Source organism: Mustela lutreola, chromosome 6 (genome assembly GCF_030435805.1).
Source record: "Mustela lutreola isolate mMusLut2 chromosome 6, mMusLut2.pri, whole genome shotgun sequence".
NCBI lineage: Eukaryota > Metazoa > Chordata > Mammalia > Carnivora > Mustelidae > Mustela > Mustela lutreola.
Window position 1 is genome coordinate 89942426 of NC_081295.1, and position 23487 is coordinate 89965912.

General features: G+C 37.9%; 1 protein-coding gene across 7 annotated transcripts in view; it reads left to right on the top strand.

Moving 5' to 3' along the window:
• Positions 1 to 23487, top strand: part of UBR2 (ubiquitin protein ligase E3 component n-recognin 2) — a 126258-nt gene that overhangs the window by 91752 nt on the left and 11019 nt on the right. For 4 of the 7 annotated variants that reach the window (XM_059177992.1, XM_059177988.1, XM_059177987.1 and 1 more), the window contains 17 exons: positions 636 to 738; positions 3459 to 3568; positions 3676 to 3756; positions 4303 to 4481; positions 5186 to 5385; positions 7560 to 7653; positions 8333 to 8494; positions 9975 to 10078; positions 10802 to 10880; positions 13623 to 13771; positions 14119 to 14174; positions 18030 to 18126; positions 18358 to 18425; positions 19462 to 19597; positions 20263 to 20353; positions 21818 to 21948; positions 23168 to 23276. In XM_059177992.1, the coding sequence (XP_059033975.1) occupies positions 636 to 738; positions 3459 to 3568; positions 3676 to 3756; positions 4303 to 4481; positions 5186 to 5385; positions 7560 to 7653; positions 8333 to 8494; positions 9975 to 10078; positions 10802 to 10880; positions 13623 to 13771; positions 14119 to 14174; positions 18030 to 18126; positions 18358 to 18425; positions 19462 to 19597; positions 20263 to 20353; positions 21818 to 21948; positions 23168 to 23276 (1949 nt within the window). Of the gene's footprint in view, positions 1 to 635; positions 739 to 3458; positions 3569 to 3675; positions 3757 to 4302; positions 4482 to 5185; positions 5386 to 7559; positions 7654 to 8332; positions 8495 to 9974; positions 10079 to 10801; positions 10881 to 13622; positions 13772 to 14118; positions 14175 to 18029; positions 18127 to 18357; positions 18426 to 19461; positions 19598 to 20262; positions 20354 to 21817; positions 21949 to 23167; positions 23277 to 23487 lie in introns of those variants that run through there. The other 3 variants (XM_059177991.1, XM_059177990.1, XM_059177994.1) reach the window with 3 other exon arrangements.

Consider the following 23487-nt stretch of genomic DNA (forward strand, 5'->3'; position numbering starts at 1 on the left):
CATGTCCTTCAAGCTAACCTAGTTCATCCAGCTCTCTGACATCCACAGTAGCTTTTTGTGTGGGGAAACATACAGACACCACACCGATATCTCCTTCCAAAATTGGGAAGCAGGATAAGAGCAATAAAAATGCAAATAAGATAAGTGTAATTTTTTATTTTCTTAGAAATCTGGTAAGGAATTTTTTGTGAGATATAGGGAATAACTGTAAACATCTTCAATAATTATGTGGCATTAAATTGAAAGTATGTATCTTTCTGAGACGATTAAGATTTTTAGTCCTTAGAGAAATTTAACTAGAGAGTATTATAGACCATATCATTCCCTGATAGATGCTTTCAGCTCTAATTATTTGGCCACCAATTCTTAGAAGTTTTTTTTTTTTTTTTAAAGACTGTAGTGTAGGGATGTGTATGAACTTACCCTAAGAATATATGGTTGAATTTTCTTCATACCTGATGTGGAAATTTTTGTTTCCTTACTGAGAATTTTTTTATCAGAAAATGAAATCTAGAGTTTGAGTTTAATAGTTAGTCTTTAGTAGTTTGCTTTATCTTTTTCCAGTGGTGAATTCATTTTTGTTACTATAAACTTGGTTTTGGATTTACTAAAAGTTACAAAACATTTTATTCGAGGTGTTACATTTAATTGGAATGGCACTACAAGAAGAAAAACAGCATTTAGACAATGTCACGGAAGAGCATGTAGTAACATTTACCTTCACTCAGAAGATATCAAGTACGTATACACCTTTTACTAAATTAATTCAAGATACTAGTGATTTTAAATATGTAATATAGGGGCACCTGGGTGGCTCAGTTAAGTGGCTACCTTCAGCTCAGGTCATGATCCCAGAGTCCTGGAATTGAGCCCCACATCAGGCTTCCCACTTAATGGAAAGTCTGCTTATCCTTCCCCCTCTGCCTGCTACACCGTAAACTATGCTCGCTTGCTCTCTCCCTGTCAATTAAATACTTAGAAAGAAAAATTTTTTAATAAATATGTAATATAACCTCTTATTTGCTCCTACAGTTTCAAAATAAATTTTAATCCAGATTTCTGAGATTATATGTATTTATCTGTGTTAAAGGTACTATATGAGATCCTGATGTATTTTCATAAAAACATATAGTTTTAATTCATAAACTGCAAACATTAATGAGGAGTCACTAGCTTGAAGTCATTATGGCACATGCATTTAAATAATTCTCAGATGCGCTTTAAAAACAAAAAGTATGCTATCAGGATTTCACTTTTAAAATTATTGCTGTTACCTTGTAAAGACATAATGAAAATAAGAGAATTAGCTATAGGGGGCACCTGGGTGGCTCAGTCGGTTAAGAAAATTAACTATAGTGGATTAGATTATCATTTTGTATATAAAGTTACATGACTCTTTTAGAAGGCCAGGAGACATTTTTTCCTATCTTTTTATTATTAAGAAGTTTAAACATACAGGCAAGAGTTGGTAAAGCAAACATCCATACACCTGCCACCTAGATTCAGTAGTTAGTATTTTTCTATATTTGCTTTAATATTTGCACACTTCTTTAAACCATTTGTTTTAGCCATCATATTTCACCTCTGAAGAAAACCTTTTCCAGGGTGCCTGGGTGGCTTAGTCGTTCAGCATCTGCCTTCGGCTCAGGTCATGATCCCAGGGTCCTGGGATCAAGCCCTGCTTCAGTCTCCCTCCTCAGCTGAGAGCCTGCTTCTCTCTCCTTGTATTCTCTCTCTCTGTCAAATAAATAAATTTTTTTTAAAAATCTACTGATTTTCAGAATAAGCAGTTGGTTTAGTAGTTAACTTCAGTGGTGACAACTGTGAATCTTTTTTGTTTGCTTAGGATTGTTACGCTTTATTTTTTTAATATTACTCTTGTGTTTTTATTCTCTGTCTTTGAGTCACATGATCAAGTCTCCTTTTTAAAAAAAAAATCTTTTTGATACTCAAACTGCCAATTTTGGTCACTGGGAATCTGTTCAGCTGGCCCCACTGCCCTTTTGACCCAAGCCCACTAGTATTTGAGCACCACCTTGCTTTCTAGCACAAAAGATAACCCAGGCTCATCTTATACCCTGCCCCAGACAGATGTGCAATCAAGCATTTGGTGAGATACTTATGAATTTATGCTGGTATACTAGGAGTTACAGCAGTCAGTATATAATGGGTAATATGACCCAGTAGAGGTAGTATAATGGATAATATGGTCTTGTTTGCTGCTGGATCTCTATTTTTCCCCTTTTTGCCCTCATATAGAAAAGTAGGAGGATGAGGGGAAACTGCCTTTCCATACTGAAGCCTAGGTTCTTAGGTGCCAGCCTTTCCCTGCTCTTTTCTCTCAGTATTTCTTCCTGTGGATTAGCATTGTATGTTTTGCCCCCTTCATCTCCAGGGCTTTTACTTTAGGATAACCACACAGAAAACTGCCTGATTTCATCCACTTACCACTATACAATCCCAGATTCTCTCTCTCTCTTTTTTTTTTTTTTTTTTTGTCTCTCTTTCTTTGAACAAGCAACCTTTTTCTTTAGACATTCCTCCTATTTCTCTTTAAACATTTTATTTCATTAAAGCACACTGTTTAGAGTGAAATCCCTAAACTATAGGCATAAAACTTTACATCTGAAAGAATATTAAAGATCACGTAGTTCAGTCTCTTCCCCTCTTAAGAATATTTTGCCCAAATGATGACACTTAAACCAAGAAAATCAATAACTGGACGTTTCTGACTACAGAACTAAATTGCAAACATTAAATTACGTGTACTTTTGAGCCACTGAACTTGACTTGTATGTTTTTTCCTCAAATGAAGAAATAAATTTACAGAGGAAGAAATGTATTTTTTTAATTTTTATAAAGATTTTATTTGTTTGTTTGTTTGTTTAAGAGAAAGAGGCAGAGAAAGCAACGGAGAGTGAGAGAAAACACAAGCGGCGAGGAGAGGGAGAAGTAAGCTGCCAGGCGAGTAGGGAGCCTAACAAAGGGCTCAATCCCAGAACCCTGGGATTATGACTTGAGCCAAAAGAAGACTCAACCAACTGAGCCACCTATGTACCCTAAAATGCACTTTATTTTAAATCTAGGTTTTATTTAAAAGGAAAACAAAATATATTTTTACACACACATCCTTACAAATGCAGTTCATTTCTTAGACTTGGTAAAATCTCAGGTAGATCTTTTAGCTGGATTTTTATTTAATAGCTAAAGGCTATGTTAAATAATCATTTGGTGTAAGGTGTCCGTTTTGAATGATTAAAGCATTCTGGTTGTTAACTTGTTTGTTAAGTACAGATACATCATGTTCTCAAGAAGTATTGAAAATCTCTAATAAGTAGAGCTATAATTAAATGATGGGCAGATAATGTTATAAGCAACATTATCTTCTCATGCATAGTAATAAGCACTGTGAAGTCTTAGCTGTTGTTATTGTGCCTTTTATTTTTTTTCTGCCTTAGAACCTGGTGAAGCACCAAACAACTCCCCTAGTATACTAGCTATGCTGGAAACACTACAGAGCGCTCCCTACCTAGATGTACACAAAGATATGATTAGGTGGATATTAAAGGTACAATTTCTGGCATCACTGTTTTTGTGATAAACACTCAGTGTTTGTTATCTTTAAATTTTTGTAATATTTCATAGCTTCCAAATAACTGATACTTTCTGTCATAGACTTTTAATGCTATTAAGAAGATAAGAGAAAGCTCATCCACCAGTCCCGTGGCAGAGACTGAAGGAACCATAATGGAAGAGGTATGAGAAGCAAGGTGTGGTCCTACTGAAGGATTGTAGCAAGTTCACTACCCACAATTGATTTTATCTGTAATAAGTTGGTACTTGAGGGGCGCCTGGGTGGCTCAGTGGGTTAAGCCGCTGCCTTCGGCTCAGGTCATGATCTCAGAGTCCTGGGATCGAGTCCCACATCGGGCTCTCTGCTGAGAGCCTGCTTCCCTCTCTCTCTCTCTCTGCCTGCCTCTCCATCTACTTGTGATTTCTCTCTGTCAAATAAATAAATAAAATCTTTAAAAAAAAAAAAAAAATAAGTTGGTACTTGATAATACTCACAAAAAAATGTGAATTCCAAAAAATGTGCCACTATTTATCTTTATTTGTTGTAGCAAAATTTTTTTGCTCCCTGTTCTTTTTTTAAAAACAAGTAAAAAAAATCTTTTCTCTTGTTTTATAAGTGACATTATAAAACAGTTTTTTAATTAGTATTTACAATCAGGGTAGTTCTGCTTTGGGGGAAAAATATGCATTTGGCATCTAATGGTCTAACTAAATGAAGCATACTTTCAGAGTTCAAGAGACAAAGACAAGGCTGAGAGGAAGAGAAAAGCTGAGATTGCCAGACTGCGCAGAGAAAAGATCATGGCCCAGATGTCTGAGATGCAGAGACACTTTATTGATGAGAACAAAGAACTCTTTCAGCAGACTTTAGAACTGGATGCCTCTACCTCTGCTGTTCTTGATAATAGGTAAAAGTTAAAAAAAAAAATCAACATTTTTAAATCTCTTGACTCTTGGTTCTCAAATGGGAAAGATGTTGCTTTTTTGCCTTAAAAGTACATGTTTAGTCTTAAAGTAATTTAGAAGGATTGGTAGGTAAATTTTACAGTCTCCAACTAGAGGAATTAGTCTTAGAATTTTAGTTTATTAGTATATGTTTATATCTCTTAACTGTAGATGAGATACCATGTGCACACTCAGAATGATATGTCTCACAGAACACCCTTGACATTCATAAAAGCATGGGGGCATCTGGGTGGCTCAGTTTGTTGATCATCCAACTCTTGATTTCGGCTCAGGTCGTGATCTCAGGGTCATGAGATCGAGCCCTGCATCAGGCTTCACACTTAACAGGGAGTCTGCTTGAGATCCTCTCCCTCTCCCTATGCACTTACCCATGCTCGCTCGCACTCTTTTTCAAATAAATAAGTCTTAAGAAGGAAAAACAAAAAAAAAAAAGAATGAGTGCACTAGGTTCAGTTAACTGAGTGGCTTCTGTTTTGCATTTTGGATTGCTGTGAGGATTATAGGAGAAGGTTTGAGAAATATGAATGACTTCTGCCAGTTCAAATCATACCATGTGTTCAATATGTGCATACCTAAAGTTCACTGTTTTATGATTAAATGGAAACTTCTTAGGCTCGTTAATGAAACATCTACTATTTTATCGCAGCCCTATGGTTTCAGATACGGCACTTACAGCGTTGGGCCCAGCACAAACTCAGGTCCCTGAACAGAGACAGTTTGTTACTTGTATATTGTGTCAAGAGGAGCAAGAGGTGAAGGTGGAGAGCAAGGCAATGGTTCTGGCAGCATTTGTTCAAAGATCAACTGTATTATCAAAAAACAGGAGTAAATTCATTCAAGATCCAGGTAAGTCATAGCCAGATCCTCTCCTCCCTCTTAATGATTGCCACTCAGTGTGGCATAGAAATTTTATTAAGCTAATAGTAACTCCATAGGGTTGGTGGTGTCTAGGCAGCTGTCTTAGACAGAAATTTTCCAGTTGACAGGTGTGGAAACACTCCAGAAAGTTAAGTATCAGTCATGAATTAGATAGCTGGTAAATAACAGGGATTCAAAAGGAAGCTTTTCTTTGTGATATAATATTAATATAATTGGTACTTAACTGTCCCATTCTTCAATACACTTGGAAAGTCCTAATAATTAGTTGGCACATGGAAATAATAATAATTTTGTCTCCTGAATAGATCCAAAGTGTGATCTCTTGGGAACAGTTGTGTGAGTTACCTATGTGAGAAGCAGTCCTTGAGCCAGATTCTGATGCAAAGTAGTAATATCACTGATAGGGTTCCCCAGAAAACAGACTCTTAAAATAGAGATTACCATGCAGGACATTTATTCGGGATAGCCTTGGAATAAACATCTGTGGAATGGAGAAGAAGGGAGCAGCTTTGGGCAAAGGGAGCAGTTGAGCTTTCATGCAATCCCCCAAAGGCTTCATCCCACCCCACTGGAGCTCTCTAGCTGATGGCCCTTTGGAGGTGTTCCGAGTCAGAGCAAGGGGAATAGGGTCTTTAAACCCCAGCAGTGATCAGTGACTGTGGGCCACCTCTAGAAAGAGGTGTGACTTTGAGCAAAGCAGTTGCCACTTACGAATAAGAGTAAAGTGCCCTTGGGCGCCTGGGTGGCTCAGTGGGTTAAGCCGCTGCCTTCAGCTCAGGTCATGATCTCGGGGTCCTGGGATCGAGTCCTGCATCGGACTCTCTGCTCGGCAGGGAGCCTGCTTCCTCCTCTCTCTCTGCCTGCCTCTCTGCCTACTTGTGATCTCTCTGTGTCAAATAAATAATAAAATCTTTAAAAAAAAAAAAAAAAAGAATAAAGTGCCCTCTTCCAACTGCTAAGGAGGGAGTAAGTCATTCATTCCTCCACTGGCATCTAAGCTGCACATTATTGTTTCCACCACAGACATTTTTCATATCTCTACTCTTAGACTCGTTTATATGTGCATATACCTCGACAATTCTAGTAAACTTCTTGAGAGTGGGAACTGTGTCTTAGAATTTCCAAAGCACTTATTTAACAAGTGCCTTTTACATGGTAGAATTAAAAAGCCACCGGTACGATAGCTCTTTCTCCATAAGGAAAGTCTTCACAGTGTGGCTCTCAAGCACCTAGTTGATAAGGATTAGTCTGCTTCATCTTAAAAAATGGTCCTTTGAACTCCACGATTTGTAAATTTCATTCCAGGCCAAAGATTAAAGTTAACAGTTTTATTTAAATAGTTATTTTGTGAAGAAAAAACTTGGGCTAAAAGAAGGTTTTCCAAATGCTTTCACAACTTATATTGGAAATATTTTCTTTATGCTATGTAAAGCAAATTGAAACTTGAGTAATTCTTTATAGACTGCTATAGAATTTCTAAGATCATACTAATTAATATAGAGAATTTGAAAAATTCTAAAAAGCCAGGGAGCCATCTTAAGTTTGTCTTCATGTTTTCATCTTCTTTGAGTATAAAAAATTAGCACTAGATTGGACGACTGTCTAAATTATCCTATTCCCCATCTGGGCTGCTATCCTGGGCATTCTGTTCCCACTTTGGCTCTGTCTGGTACTCATTGTGACTCTTCTTTGCACGAGAGTCTTTAGGCAGAATCTCCTCTAGGGGGCGTCCCATTACTGCCAAAATACCTTCTTGTTGCAGATACGGTGACCCAGCCCCGCCAAAGTATTAAAGGCAGCCCCATGAAGAACGAGTTCTGGGCTTTTGCAGGGGATAGGAGTCTCTTAGTGCCCTGAAAGCATGGAATGTTCAAAGGAGTAGATGTACATAATACAGAATTCCAGTTTCAGTTAACAACTTAGGGATGTTTCATTTGCTCAGGGTGATAAAAATTAGAGTCCTGCTTTCTAAATAATCCAGGGTCTTGCATAAATGACTGATATCTCGAAGGAATAAACTAGCATTTCATTTCAAATTTACAAGCCCTTATTAAGGATTTCACAATTTAAAGCTGTACATTTATTATAGGAAGATTAAATGCTTGGTTTTTTGTTTTTTGTTTCTTTGTTTTCTAATGCAGAAAAATATGATCCATTATTCATGCACCCTGATCTGTCTTGCGGAACACACACTGGTAGCTGTGGGCACATTATGCATGCCCATTGTTGGCAAAGGTAATTTATATTCTTAATATTAGTCAAGAGAAGCTTATCTGAACGCTCAAAATTAACTTTTTAAATAAAGGACATATCATTCTAGAAAAAGGGAGAAAGAATGAGAGATGCTGAAGAAAAACCTACATATCACTACCTAATAACAATTAAAATTGAGCTGCTTTGTTGTACATGTTAAAGGAGTAACTTAGAAATTTCATAGTATATCAGATATATTTTTTAATGTGGGGATCTATAGTAACTAACAAGTTGGACAAAGAAAAAAGATTTTTTTTTTTATAGAAAAAAGATTTTTATGGTGGCATAAAAACTAGGTGAGTAATGTCTTGCCAGGGTGTTCACTCTTAACTCTAAAGGTATTAGTACTTACCTTATTACTTCCTGAGATTGTCCTGGCTCCCCGACCTAAGATGGGATAACCTCAAATTTGTTCTACTTTGGTCTATTCTGCAAAGCCAACAAGTCAGTGTTATTGTTGCACTGTGCTCATTCAGTGATCATGCACTTCCACTAGCAAGTAGCCACCGGCCCTGGGAAAGTGACAAAACAGCACTGGGACCAAGAACTGTGAAGATTTTATTGTATTGTGGAAACAAAATAGTTAAAACGTAGAAGCTTGTGGCTCTCATTGAGAAAAATTACCGTTGTTTTTGATACCTCATGTTCTCTAATTGTAAAGGTATTTTGATTCCGTTCAAGCTAAAGAACAGCGAAGGCAACAGAGATTGCGCTTACATACCAGCTACGATGTGGAAAATGGAGAATTCCTTTGTCCCCTCTGTGAGTGCTTGAGTAATACTGTAATTCCTCTGCTGCTTCCTCCACGAAATATTTTTAACAGGTAAGTTTGGGCCCATGAAACCTTTGTATTTAAGCTGTAGTTTTCCATTAAAGATAATGAGATGATAAACCAGAGAGGGGAGAAATCATTCCAGGTAATCACATTGTTTTCCCGATACATTTTTTGTAGTCATTTCTTCTGATAGACTTGTGAAATACAATTTTGGTTTTTAGAAAGGAATAGGCCAGACTTCAGTTTCTTGGTCATCCATTATAGAAGGTGTAAAATGCCCATATGTTTATGAAAACTGTTTTCCTTTATTTCTAGGACCCTACCTTAAGTATCTTCCTCATACTTTGCAAGATATGTTTGGTAAATTGGTAGGGGATGGAGGAGCTGCTCAAACTGAATTTATTGAATATTCTAACAAATATAATTTTTTACAATTTACTGGCTGATAATACCTTCAAGAGTTGGGCCAAAAAAATTAAAATCTGTTGATGTTTTTAAAATGGAAATTTTTTGTTGTTTTTATGTTATTTCATAATTTGTAGGATGCTTCTAGTTAATAGAAGTATTGGATATTCTCATTTCAAATATGAATTTGATACTATCTGCTCTTCAGATCTGGCTTTTATATTTCAGTATTCAATTATGCTATCTACCTTACATGCACAAATACTAATTTAAGTTTTGTGAATATGAATCATCCATTAATTTCTGTGCTGTTTGGATTCAACTCGAAGCAAAGTTCTTTTCAGTTTTAAGAATTCAAACTATGGTGTCTTATTTATGCTACCACAAAATCTTCTTAAAATACGAGTAGAAAAAAAAACACACCAGTAGATTTGAGTATAAGGTCATGCTTTTTAATCATAACAGAAAGTCATGGTGACTTACATCTGTATTTGAACTAATAAATTAGTCATTGTTAGATTAAGGATTCACTGCATATAAGAAGTAAAAAAATTACCTTTGTTGTGTTTCACACATCACTTCTGTTTTGTTTCGTTTTCTCATGAAGGCCAATTACATCATAGTCCTGAAGAACACAGGCTTTTTTTGGAGTCTGTATAACTGGGTTTGAATGCCAGATCTGTACTTTATGTGGTCTTAGTCAAGTTACATAGCTCTAAACCTCAGTTTCCTCATCTGTAAAATGGGGAAAATAACATAATCTATCACATAAGAGTATTTTAATAAGTCTAATACTGTAAAATGCTTTTAGTATTTGTCACATAATAAATACTAGTAGTGGTGCTATGATTGTCTAAGAATTATTAGCAAATTCCAGTACTGCGAAAAAAGTGAAATTTTTGACAAATAATGTTGTTAGCATTATAGTAACAAATAGTATCTTCTCATTTCCATTGGCAAATACCTATTATTTTTTTTAAGGCACCAAATTTTCCCCTACCTTTTTTTTTTAAAGTATTTGAAATGTGTTTAAATCATTATGCTCATAAGCATTTGAAGAATCTTTTTGTATCTTAAACTAAGCAGCAACAGAATACTAAACAGTTTCTATAATCTTCTCTAGCAGGTTAAATATTTCAGACCAACCAAAACTGACTCAGTGGATTAGAACAATCTCTCAGCAAATAAAAGCATTACAGGTTCTTAGGAAAGAAGAAAGTATTCCTAGTAAGTTCTGATAAGTTCATTTTTCCCCTAAAGTCTGAGATTGTTGGAAAATGTAGCTCCACAAGAAATTATTTAAGAATATTTTAAAAGTGAAACCTCTCATTTTAAAATTTGATTTATTCTGATTTTCTTTGTCTTAATGAACTAATTTTGACTTTACTACATTATTCCTTATTCCTTGAAAAACATACAAGCCCATGTGATGTTTATAATAAATACTTCTCACTTATTCCCCCATTTTATTGAAGAGCTTCTGGGGGTGGGGGAATGTAACTGAGTGTTGGAGAGCCAGCTTTAGTTGGTGGTGAGCTGACTCACTTTATTGTTGGTATTACCAGAGACTTCCCAAGTTTCATAAATATGTACGGCATTTAATGACCTTTCAAGAAAGCAGTCTGAAAAAAAAAAAAAAAGCAGTCTGAGCAGAATTTCTATCATTGGACTTTATTAAAACAAAATAGCATACTCTCCTTACCTTCCCTAGCTGTGTCCTAGTGGCTCTACTATTAGGAAAGCGTAGTTGACTGTGAAAGGTGCCTTGGTCAGTCAGCTACTATTTCTCATGCTTTGAATGTACCTTAGGACAGTTTTTGTTAATGGGACTCTCCCCTGTCATTTTTTAATTTCTTTGACCTACTTATATTTAGAATTAAATTTATGACTGAAATTTACAGAACTACTATAGAACCGATGATTAATAATATAAAATGCTTATTTCTTTAGATACCGCTTCTTCAAAGAATTCAGAAAATATGGATGAACTGCAGCTCCCTGAAGGGTTTAGGCCTGATTTTCATCCTAAGTGAGTATATTATTTGATTTCATTCACACTTGTTCCAGTTAAAATGAAAAATTTAATGGTTAGAATATGATTTATCAAACTAGGGAGCAAAATATTATGAGACATTGATCTTGAAATCTGAGGTTTAAAGATTACATGATAAAAACCAAAGAACCATATGACGTGCTTTACTCCTCCCAGCCTCCTTTAGTTTGCATTGCTGACTCCCTGCTCTACCCTTTGTCTGGCTCTCCCCAGCAACAGCTAATCAGTACATCTAAATCTGAACTGTTCAGCTTCCCCACGAAGTCCTGTGCTTTCCTTCTGACTTTCATATTTCTGTTGAGGGCCCCACCAGTGTCTGAGTAACCCAGGATCAAACCAGAATATTTTCAGCCCTGTTTTAAGCAAATTAATTGTGAAGTGTAGTATAGATTATAGAGCCAAACTGCGACTGCTTGATTCAGTCTCCAGCAGCACTACCTACCTACTAGCTATGTGACTTTTTTTTCCAAATGCATAACCTCTCTGTACTTCAATTTCCTCATCTGTAAAGTGAGAGTACTAATATTCCCCTTGTCAGTGTTGTGAGGGTAAAGTGACATGCTGTAGGTAAAGCCACCTGGCTGCCACGCCTGGCATGTACTACGTTAACTCAAGAAAAGGCTCAGTCCTTTGCCTTCCACATCCCCTACTTCCGTCCCCATCACCAGTCCTATGATATTGTTTATTTCTTCTGCCATTTACTTCCATATATCTAGTTAAAATGCTTAGTCGACTATCTCTTGATTTATCATTTTTAAACCATTACCTCTCTGTTGACTAACTGGCAGTTAATTCACCCCTCACGTCTGTTGTATCCACTGCCCCTCACCAGTGCGTAGGTAAAGTTACTTCAGGTTTTAGATAAATCAGTTGGCAGTTTTTACGTTGTAATTGTCTCTGCTGATAGAAGTTATGTGTTACAATTTTATTTACTTATATAATTTTGCCTTTCTGGTGGCTAATAATCACCTCATATCTTTCATGTGCTTGGTTTTCTATGTGTATATTACTTTCCCCCACAGACACCCATGGTGTCTAGCTGTAGCTTTTCGAAAATGCTCAGATGGATCAGATGATTTTCTGTCCTGGACCATCACCCCACAGCCTGCGTCCTCCTGTACTTATCAGGACAAGGCCCAGCTGTCATCCTGAGACTTCCCCTCGCCATGCCCTTCATACTTCCCTGACTCTCATATCATGCTCTTTCTCGATTTACTTCTGATTCCTAAGAAAGGGTGCCTGGGTGTTAAATTTTCATGTTTGAAAATACATTTATTTATTTACTTGGTTGATGGCTTGGGTATAGAACTGTAGATAGGTTAGAAGTAATTTTTCATCTAGACTTTGAAAGTATTGTTTTACCAAATTCTAGCGTCTGTTGAGAAATTAACGCCATTCTGACTCCTTTTCCTTTGTAGTTATTACTTCTGGAAGCTGTGGGATCTTCCCTTTAATTCTCAGTGGTGCTTTGTTGTTGTTGTTAAGATTTTATTTATTTGACAGAGAGAGAGATAGGGAGAGAGGGAACACAAGCACGAGGAGTGGGAGAGGGAGAAGCAGGCTTCCGGCTGAGCAGGGAGCCCAACACAGGACTCAATCTAGGACCCTGGGATCATGACCTAAGCCAAAGGCAGACGCGTAACAACTGAGCCACCCAGGCACCCAATTCCCAGTGTTCTAAAAATTTCTCTGTGTTGTTCCTTGGTATGTGAATCTTTTCCTCATCCATTTTGCTACATTTTTAGTAGGCTCTTTGGAGATTCCCATCCTTTAGCTATGAGAGTTGTCTGTTTCTTCGACAGTCCTCTCCTTTTGGTTTTTCGGTTCTTGGAGATAGTCTTACTGTTACCTCAGTGTTGGCGCTCTTGGACTGATCCTCTAAATTTCTCACAAGTTTGCTGGGTTCTGTACTGTTTCTGTTATCCCTGTATTTTTTGTTTCTGCCTGTTCGTTTGAATTTATCTCTTTGATGTTTGATTCTTTCCTTAAATGTTTACTGTTCCTCAGGTGGCTATTCAAAAGCTCATTGGATTCCTGGTGGGCAGGCTGGAGCTTGCTGACCTGTTAACTTCACAGTGAAATGATCAGGCCCCCACCGGTCCTTTACTTGGATCCCCAAATGCCAGTGTGTAAAACAGCTTCCCTCTGAGGATTCTTCCCTGAAGAAACTAAAATTTGTGGCAGTGGATATACACTGCCAATGTTCTGTAGATGGAGAAAGAGTTCAAGGGTTAACTTTAACCTTTGTTATGATTCAGTATATAGGCTTCCACTGGATAACTTATTTTCAGCCCTGGGCTTCACCCCTGCCCACCGAAATAAAGTATAACTCCTTTCAGGCAGAGACAGTTTGCAAGTCTCTAATTCCCACTTTGCACACTCTGTTTTTAAGTAGTTTAAGTGTTTCAATTCCAGCATAGCAAATGGCTGTTAAGAAACTAAACCATTGATGCCTGGGTGGCTCAGTTGGTTGAGCGGTTGCCTTCGGCTCAGGTCATGATCCCAGCGTCCTGGGATCGAGTCCCGCATCGGGCTCCTTGCTCCGTGGGGAGCCTCCTTCTCCCTCTGACTCTGCCTTCCACTCTGTCTGCCTGTGCTCCCTCTCGCTCACTCTCTCTCTGACAAATAAATTTAAAAAAATTAAAAAAAAAAAGAAACTAAACCATTGATTATCACGAGCACATTGTTTTGAGCTAATTCTATACATGTTCACTTCAGGAACCCTTATTCTGAGAGCATAAAAGAAATGCTAACAACATTTGGAACTGCTACTTACAAGGTGGGACTAAAGGTTCATCCCAATGAGGAGGATCCCCGTGTACCCATAATGTGTTGGGGTAGTTGTGCATACACCATCCAAAGCATAGGTAAGAGATTTACAATTGTCTCAACATTAAGTCACAAGCATGTGCTAACATGAGTTATGTGTAGAAGCCTCTATTTAAATGAGTTGTTTAAAGTGGCAATAGTCTGAGGATATAAAGACTTTGAAGCAGGAAGTATATACGGACAAAATATTAGACTGACAGCTTGTAAATTAAGCACAGAAACAACTTATTCTTGTTGGTTGAGAGGATGTATTTCCAGTTTTACTTTTCATTCAGAGTTAATTCTTGTGAAATTACTTAAAAGATTTCAAAATGTAACAATATCGTGCTTTCAAATATACATAATATCCAGTTTATTTATCATCTTAACCATTTTTAATCTGCAGAAAGAATTTTAAGTGATGAAGATAAACCATTATTTGGTCCTTTGCCTTGCAGACTGGTAAGTTGTCAGTTTGCTCAGTTCACAGAATGGTGGGAATAGAAATTCAGAAGTTCTGCTTTTTTTAATTTTAAAAACCTGAACTGGTTATTTAAGCATAGGTTTATCACTCCTTTCATAGTAAAACCCATTTTCTTTAACAGTAATGAAGAAGTCATGCTTGTTGTTTAATTTTTCATGACTTTCTTTTAAATAGATTTGAGCTCTTCACATCCAGAGATCTTGGTTAAACACATGAAAAGTGGGAAAAAAACTAAAAAGAGTTCTTGTTCTTGAATTTTTAATGCAGTAATTAGAAATATAAAACAGAACATACTCTCTACCACATTTGATTACCTTTTATGAGCATTATGTAGTACAGATTGATGTGAAAATAATACATTTAATACTAAGAATGAAGAAGGAATATACAAAGCTTGCTAATTTTTATTGTGTAGTTAGTGTCAGTGTGATAGACCACCCTGCTATCCAAGTTTAAAATCATAAAAGTGCACTTAAGAACAAAATCATGTAATTTTATTCATGTAGAATCACTTGGGGAGTTTAAAAAATGCCTGGGCTCTACATGAGTCAATTAGAGTCTCTGGAGATGGGCCCCAGGCATTAGGGTTTTTTTTTTAATTTCTTAGGTGCCAAGATTGACAACACAGATATAAGAGCCTAACGAAGAAACAAACAGCATAGAAAATACAGTTCAGCATGATCACTCAACAACTAGTGAATTTGCTGACTTTTGTTTTCATTGCAAACACTAGAGTCTCAGGACCCTTTCTTATCATTTAAAGAATATAGTTTGCATATCAGAAGTACTTAGCTTGGGGTTGTCCATTCAAATCCTCTTTGGAACATTTTAATAATAGAAGTATCTAAACTGCTTTGCACTTGGAAAATCTGGAAGTAGACCTAGTATTAAAACCATCCTGAATTATATCTTTATAGTAAATCAGCAGAAAGGTAGTTCTTAACTATCAGATATACGATGATATAATGATATGATATATCAGAGTTGACTGTGACATTTTTCTTACAGTAAATAAGAGTTGGTAATAGGTTGATTATTAAAAAGGCAATCTAGGGGCGCCTGGGTGGCTCAGTAGGTTAAGCCGCTGCCTTCGGCTCAGGTCATGATCTCAGAGTCCTGGGATCGAGTCCCGCATCGGGCTCTCTGCTCAGCAGAGAGCTTGCTTTCCTCTCTCTCTCTGCCTGCCTCTCCATCTACTTGTGATTTCTCTCTGTCAAATAAATAAATAAAATCTTTAAAAAAAAAAAAAAAGGCAATCTAAGTAGCCATCTAGTTGATCAGCAGAGTTTGTTGAATTCCTCTTCTTTGTATTTGTCCTGTCCCTTTCATTCGTACTCCCGCTCGTTTGGTTCATACCATTTCTGGCCTAGAGGATGTGAGGGCGATCTGGCTGCGACATCTGTCACCCCATTGATCGCCAGGGTTGATTCGGCTGATCTGGCTGGCTCGGCGGGTGTCCCCTTCCTCCCTCACCACTCCATGTGCGTCCCTCCCGAAGCTGCGCGCTCGGTCGAAGAGGACGACCTTCCCCGATAGAGGAGAGGACCGTTCTTCGGTCAAGGGTATACGAGTAGCTGCGCTCCCCTGCTAGAACCTCCAAACAAGCTCTCAAGGTCCATTTCTGGCCTAGATTATTATATCAGTCTCTACCCTGAATCTTTTTCCTAATACAATATCAGAGGGTTCCTCCAAACAAGTGACTATATCTCTTAACCTTTTTTTTAAAGTATATTTAGTTATTTATTTAAGTAATCTCTGCACCCAATGTGGGGCTCAAACTCAAACTCCAAGATCAAGAGTTGCATGCTCTACTGATTGAGCCAGTCAGACACCCCTATCTCTTAAGCTTCTTCTTTTTTTTTTTTTTTTAAGATTTTATTTATTTATTTGACAGAGACACAGCGAGAGAGGGAACACAAGCAGGGGAAATGGGAGAGAGAAATAGGCTTCCCACAAAGCAGACAGCCTGATGTGGGACTCAAACCCAGGACCCTAGGATTTTGACCTGAGCTGAAAGCAGTTGCTTAACCAACTGAGCCACCCTGGTGCCCCTCTCTGAAACTTCTTTTTTTTTTTAAGATTTTATTTATTTATTTGACAGACAGAGATCACAAGTAGGCAGAGAGGCAGGCAGAGAGAGGGGGGAAGCAGGCTCCCTGCTGAGCAGAGAGCCCGATGCAGGGCTCAATCCCAGGATCCTGGAATCATGACCCAAGCCGAGGCAGAGGCTTTAACTCACTGAGCCACCCAGGCGCACCACTCTGAAACTTCTTAACCTGTTTCTCCATTGTCACTTCCTGCCAATCCCCATATCCATGGTCCAAGCTGACAGAATTACTGCCAGTCCCCAAATGCTAATTCCCAGGCCTTCCTCTCTGTTAGAGTGCCCCAAATAGACTCCTCTTTTTGATGGCTATTCAAGCTCTGCCTTCTCTGGGAAACCTCTGAGCCGTGCCCAATGAGGGGGATATCCCTCTTCTGTGATACTGCCTCCTGCAGTCATTTTCTCCCCATTTCCTCCCCTACCTCTGCTCACCCCAATCCCCCATCCATCCACCCCCAGCCAGGACCATGAGATTCTTGAGTGCAGGAGAAGTGGAGTAAGTGTTCATTTAAGAGTTTCAAAACCTAGACTGACATATATTAGTAGTCCTCAATATCTGGTGAACCAAACAGTGTTACAGGAATTCAGAAAACAGAATTAAGCAGAAAGGGAAAAACTCATCAGTTCACCACCTTTTTCATTAGCATGTTGAAACTTGATTACAGTTGATACTTAACATGTAGTTTTGTTCTTGCTATATTCTTCACTTTACATCAAGATTTTTCTCATTGTTGGGGCACCTGGGTGGCTCAGTCGTTGAGTGTCTGCCTTCAGCTCAGGTCATGATCCCAGGGTCCTGGAATCGAGCCCTGCATTGGGCTCCCTGCTCAGCAGAAAGCCTGCTTCTCCCTCTCCCACTCCCCCTCCTTGTATTCCCTTTCTCTCTGTCTCTCTGTCAAATAAATAAACAAAATCTTTTTTAAAAAATTGTTTTTTTCTCAATGTTGCTACGTAGTCACTATAATAATTTTGATGAGCTGCAGACATGCTGATTTGTTACATCCATCTTCTTGCCCATAGTTTCCCCACTAATTCGGAGGATTTCCCACATTTTCGAATATCTTTTTAGAATAAAGAAATACTGCATCACCTTGGGAGTCTTGGTTATTCACGGTTTGTCTTGATGCATGTGTCCGTTTCCTTAGAGAACTAGCAGCATGGTTGCAAGGAGATAGCTTTAGTGTTTTCTACATACAATTAGATATTCTTCATTCCATTCCTTTCACGTTAGAGTCCTGTCATTACAGATGTGACAGAGTCAGTTCCTTATTACCTAGAAATATCCAAAAGAGATCTCCTATGCATCCAGCTTTGCTTTGACTAGCTGTGCTCTGAACTAGAATTCCTGAAAGGAGAGAACTACAACATAGGTTTGAACTGAACAGGTTCATTTATACATGGTGTGTGTGTGTGTGTGTGTGTGTGTACAGTGCCATAAATGTATTTTCTCTTAAGTCATAATGGCCTATTTTCTTTTTTCTTGCTTCTTCTATTATAAGAATATAGTATGTAATACATGTAACATACAAAAAGGTGTTAACTGTTTATGTCATCAGTAAGGCTTCTAGTCAGCAGTAGGCTATTAAGTTTTGGGGGAGTGAAAGTTATATGCAGATTTTCAGCTGTGGTGAAGGGGGGCTCAGCTCCTCCAACCCCCAACGTTGCTCAAGGATGAAGTGTACCTTATATGCTGGCTTCTTTGCTCATTGCATCAATCTCTTTATTTCAGGATGACTGTCTTAGGTCACTAACAAGATTTGCTGCAGCACATTGGACAGTGGCATCACTTTCAGTGGTGCAAGGACACTTCTGTAAACTTTTTGCATGTGAGTATGAACACTTAATCCGTATATGGTAATTTCTCATCTTCCGTGATTTTTTCTTAGTGGTGCAACTTCTCTCCGTTAGTAAAAATAGTTTGGTAATACTGTTTATGTGCAGGTTCTAGCTTATAAATTCATACTTATCTTACAGAAGAACACATTTAAACTCTAGGGTGTATACATTTTTATGTTGGCATATGAGATGTGCTAATATATTTTTCTTTAACTATTTAGCATTGGTGCCAGATGACAACCATGGAGACCTTCCATGCATATTAGATATTGACATGTTCCATTTGTTGGTGAGTATCTTGTGATTTGTGTTTGGAATTCTCTTTATTGTACTCTATCTTAGACTTGGTGAATAGTGTAAAGGCAAACAGGAGGAGTTGTCATCTATTATTATTAATACTTTTGAGTATAATTCTTTTCCCAGAAGGCTCAAAAAAGAAAATGTTAAGGAATATAGTTAAGAGGCTTGACCTCTTATTTTGCTTTGTGACTGAGGTCAGTAATTTAACCTCTTTATGTTTTTTACCCATACAGTGCTTTGGGACAGATAAACCCTATGGTCATGTTGCTTAGCAACAGACAGCTCTTTTCAGTGATTTAAGGAAAGGTTTGTCTTCTGAGCAGGTGTTTTCTAGTGCCAGGACGCAGCACGGGCCAGGCAGTGGGTGGCTAACCTTTAGCACCGCATCAGCTGGGTGCCTTACACAGGACACTGAGTGCGCCACCACACACAGCAACCCTATGTGCTGTCCCCTTAACCTCTTTGGGCATCAGATTCTGAACCTTTGAGTTAGTTAGTTCCTATCTCGTATGATTGTGTCAGAACTAGCATTTACTGTGTACCTGACTGCTTTCGTCTGTTCTCAGTTAGCCCTTACATCCTTACTGCTGAGGTATTAAAGCATATATATATTAGGTCTAGTTTACCAGCAGGAAAGCTGAGGCTCAAAGTTGCTAACTTGAATAAAAAGCCTGTAAGAGGAGCTGGGATTCATATCTAGATTTTTGTGTGTCCAAAACCCTGGGTTTTTTTTTCCACTGCTCACTCCCTAGAAAGGTATCAAGTGTTATCTTTCTTACTACTAATAAGGTATGTATGAGGGAGTCCCTGGACGTATGAAATGATGGTACTTATGCAGACCGCATTAGGCTGTAAGTGGTTTCATTTAGCCAATCCCAGTGGAATTTCTAGCATGTGCCCTTTAACAACAAAGATTTCTGAAGGGGAGGGGCTGAGCTCAGAAGAAGATCATGTTAAGAAAATGGAAATGTTTTCAACTGTGGAAGGAAAGGTCACCTGTCTGACCCTTGGCATTTGGTATCTAGGTGGGCTTGGTGCTCGCTTTCCCTGCTTTGCAGTGTCAGGATTTCTCTGGAATCAGCCTTGGCACTGGAGACCTTCACATTTTCCATCTGGTTACTATGGCACACATCATACAGATCTTACTTACCTCATGTACAGGTAACTCATTTTTTTTCAGTTTCTTCAAGGGTGTACTTGAGTTTTCCCTGTTTAAAAAAAAAAAAGAGGGTGGGACACCTGGGTGGCTCAGTCAGTTAAACATCTGCCTTCAGCTCAGGTTCCTGGGATCGAGTCCCACATTGGGCTCCTTGCTCAATGGGGGAGCCTGCTTCTCCCTCTTCCTGCCACTCCCCTTACTTGTGAGCTCGCACATGCAAACACACACTCACTTGCTCTTTCTGACAAATAAATAAAATCTTTAAAAAAAAAAGGAAGAGGTGCCCAGACAAGGAAAATGCATAAATTAGCATAAATTATAATTAGCCTTCTTTTTTCTGTTCATCCTCACATGGATCATTTTGAAACCAATTCTTTTCTCCTAGTAAAATCCCCTAGCAGTGTGAGTGTTTTCTACTTATTTATTATTTCTTAAGTTCAGTAATAGTCGAGTACCATAGAATGTGTATTTGGCTAATTTCCTCAAAGCCTGCTGGCTCCTTGTTATGATGGAGATTGACACAGTGATCATACCTGGGAGCTAAATTTCTTTGTATTCCGTGTGAGTATTTTCAGACATGTGCAAATATAGGAATCTATTTGAGGACTTAAATGATGTCATTAATCCATAAGCAAATATAGGTTACTGATATTTTCATATCTTTCAGAAGAGGATGGCATGGATCAAGAAAATCCTGCTGGGGAAGAAGAATTAGCAGTTCTTGCTTTGTATAAAACACTTCAGCAGCATACAGGAAGGTGAGGTCATAATCTTGACATCATCACAGTTCCCCAAATATTAGTGGCTGATAGCATGAGAAAGGAATTCCTCTGTTGGAAAGGGACATTGCTGCCTGTTGACATGTGTAAAAAAGAAAATGAGGGATGAAATTTTAATATGCTAACATGATTGGAAATCTCTGAGAAACAAGTAATATATAGAGCTTCCCACGTGTATTTGGCCATAGAACCTTTGCTCACAGGATCTGGCACGGACTAGTGAAAATATGGAACTTACTTTGAAAAGTATTATTCTAAAATATATGTTGTTGGGGCGCCTGGGTGGCTCAGTGGGTTAAGCTTCTGCCTTCGGCTCAGGTCATGGTCTCAGAGTCCTGAGATGGAGCCCCGCATCGGGCTCTCTGCTCAGTAGGGAGTCTGCTTCCCCCTCTCTCCACCTGCCTCTCTTCCTACTTGTGATCTCTGTCTGTCAAATAAATAAATAAAATCTTAAAAAAATAAAATAAAATATATGTTGTCTCACTAGGAGTTTTTAAATGCAAGTTAAGTCAGCATAATATATTTTTAAGGTAATATCCAGGACTGGCTGGAGTGCAGAGGAATTACTAGAATTCCACATATTGTTGGAGTCATTTGGATTTGTTACGGCAGTTTCACTTAGCTTTCTAACAGTGTGTGTCAAGAACCATAATTTTATTCTTTAAATTTTATTCTTTTTCCCATTTCTGAGAATGCACTCTAATAAAATAATTCAACATATAGAAAAACCTATCGCCATAAAGATATACACTGTGACAAAGAATTTAAAGCAGTCGCAGTGTTTGCTTATAGGGGAATAATTTTCTGAATATTATGATTGATGTATTCTGGAATATTACAGTTCTGATAAAAATTATGTTTTATGATGTTCTGAAAAAGATTTTTATATTTCATATGTTTCAGCTATAACTACATAAGACATAGATGAGTGTGAAAATAAAAATAGCTAGAGTAATGGTGCTGGTAAAAGTTTCTAGAATAGTGTTTTGTTTTTTTTCAAACTTTACATAGTTATACTTTTTTATATTTTAATAACAGCATTCTGGGGGCGCCTGGGTGGCTCAGTGGGTTAGGCCGCTGCCTTCGGCTCAGGTCATGATCTCAGGATCCTGGGATCGAGTCCCGCATCGGGCTCTCTGCTCAGCAGGGAGCCTGCTTCCCTCTCTCTCTCTGCCTGCCTCTCCATCTACTTGTGATTTCTCTCTGTCAAATAAATACATAAAATCTTTAAAAAAAAAAAAAAAAACCAGCATTCTGTATTTAATAACAGCGTAATAATGGCTATAGCACCATTTATACCTGACATCCCATAATGGGGCTGCCCCACTCCTTTTAAGCCTCTGCCACTGATTCCAAATAGCAGTGTTCCCCGTTTTCATGATGTGCTATAACTAGAATGACCTTTCCTCATAGATTTCCCAATTACCATTTTTCTCTTTTTAGTGCCTTGAAAGAAACACCATCTGGCTGGCATCTGTGGAGGAATGTCAGGAATGGAATCATGCCTTTCCTGAAGTGTTCTGCTTTGTTTTTTCACTACTTAAATGGAGTTCCTTCCCCACCTGAAATTCAAGGTAATTTCTTATTTCTTTCAAAATGTAGGAAATGTATGTAGTCTTTTACTCTAGCAGTATATAATTAAAGTTACTTGCAAAAAATGAAAGCTTAGGGGGCACCTGGTTGGCTCAGTCGGTCAAGCATCCAACTTTTCATTTTGACTCAGGTCATTATCTCAGTGTCATGAGATCAAACCCTGTGTGGGCTTCATGCTGGTTATGGAGCCTGCTTAAGATTCTCCCCTCTCTGTCTGTCCTCTCCCCCCAACTTGGGTGCCCACTCTCTCTCTCTCAAAAAAAAAAAAAAAAGAAGGAAAGAAAACTTAGAACGTAGCTAATTGAACTGTTTTGAGGTACACAATTATAGAATAAAAATACATATACATGTATATATGACTGATTTTATTTAGCTCTCATAAATGTATTGTTTTTATGTACAAAAACATACTAGTTTTTCTTCAGAGTTAGAGTGTTCAATTATATGTTATTCATCAACTGGGTTCTTCAGGTAATAAAAAGGGAAAACTCATAATGTCAGGTGTTTGTTAACTTGAAATGTCTTGAAATGTGTGGCATTAATGTTCAGAATACCTGTAATTGCACATATGATTTTAATTTAGAAATTCATTTGCTGTTTTACAGTTATTTTCTATGTTTTATTTTGATTCATCTCATAAAATTATAGCATCAAGACAGACTTAAAGTTTACTTAGTCTCTGTATGTCATAGTGTCTGGTGCAGGGCAAGGGGTGCCCACCAGTGAGATTGTCCTCTTAAAGTATGTTGACTGGCACCTTCGTTCAGCTAACAGTGTAGACTTCCTAATCATTTGCAGTGATGATTAAGGGTAGTGCTTAAATCCATCTCCCATGATAAAATGATTTTCTATTTCTGTGCTGCTTTATACTTTTCTAGAGCATTCATACTTTTTATTATCATCTGTTTGTTCACACATAACCCCAATGAAGTAAACTGGTCTGGTACATAATTTTTCAAATGGTTAAATTGAGACACCAAGAAATCGTGACCAGTTTGGTGTGGGAGCTGCATGGTTTTGTTCTCAGTTCTCCCATTTTCTAAGGACCCCTTCCATATGCCCCTTGTGAACTTCCTATGAGTTATATATCTAGTAAATCCAAACTCTTTCATCATGCTTTTAAGTTCTGCTAGTGCTTACTGTCCTACAGGATGCACTCTCAGTTGTTATATGCACCACTCTTCTCTGCCCCGTTTGCAGTTTCTGGAACAAGCCATTTTGAGCATTTGTGTAACTACCTTTCCCTGCCAAACAACCTCATTTGCCTTTTTCAAGAAAATAATGAGATAACAAAATTACTGATTGAAAGGTAAGGATTATATGCTTTTCTTCCCTTATATTGAATAGTTCTGTGGAAACAAACTTAGGTTTTTTTCACATATTACAGAATTCTCAGGTAGGGAGCCTGGAAGAATTCAATCTGTATAATTCATCCTGTAAGGATTAGGCCTTCTTAGTTAAGAATCTACCTTTGTGGAAAGGTTTTTGCCAAGCTAGAATAGCATAAGCATATTTGCTCA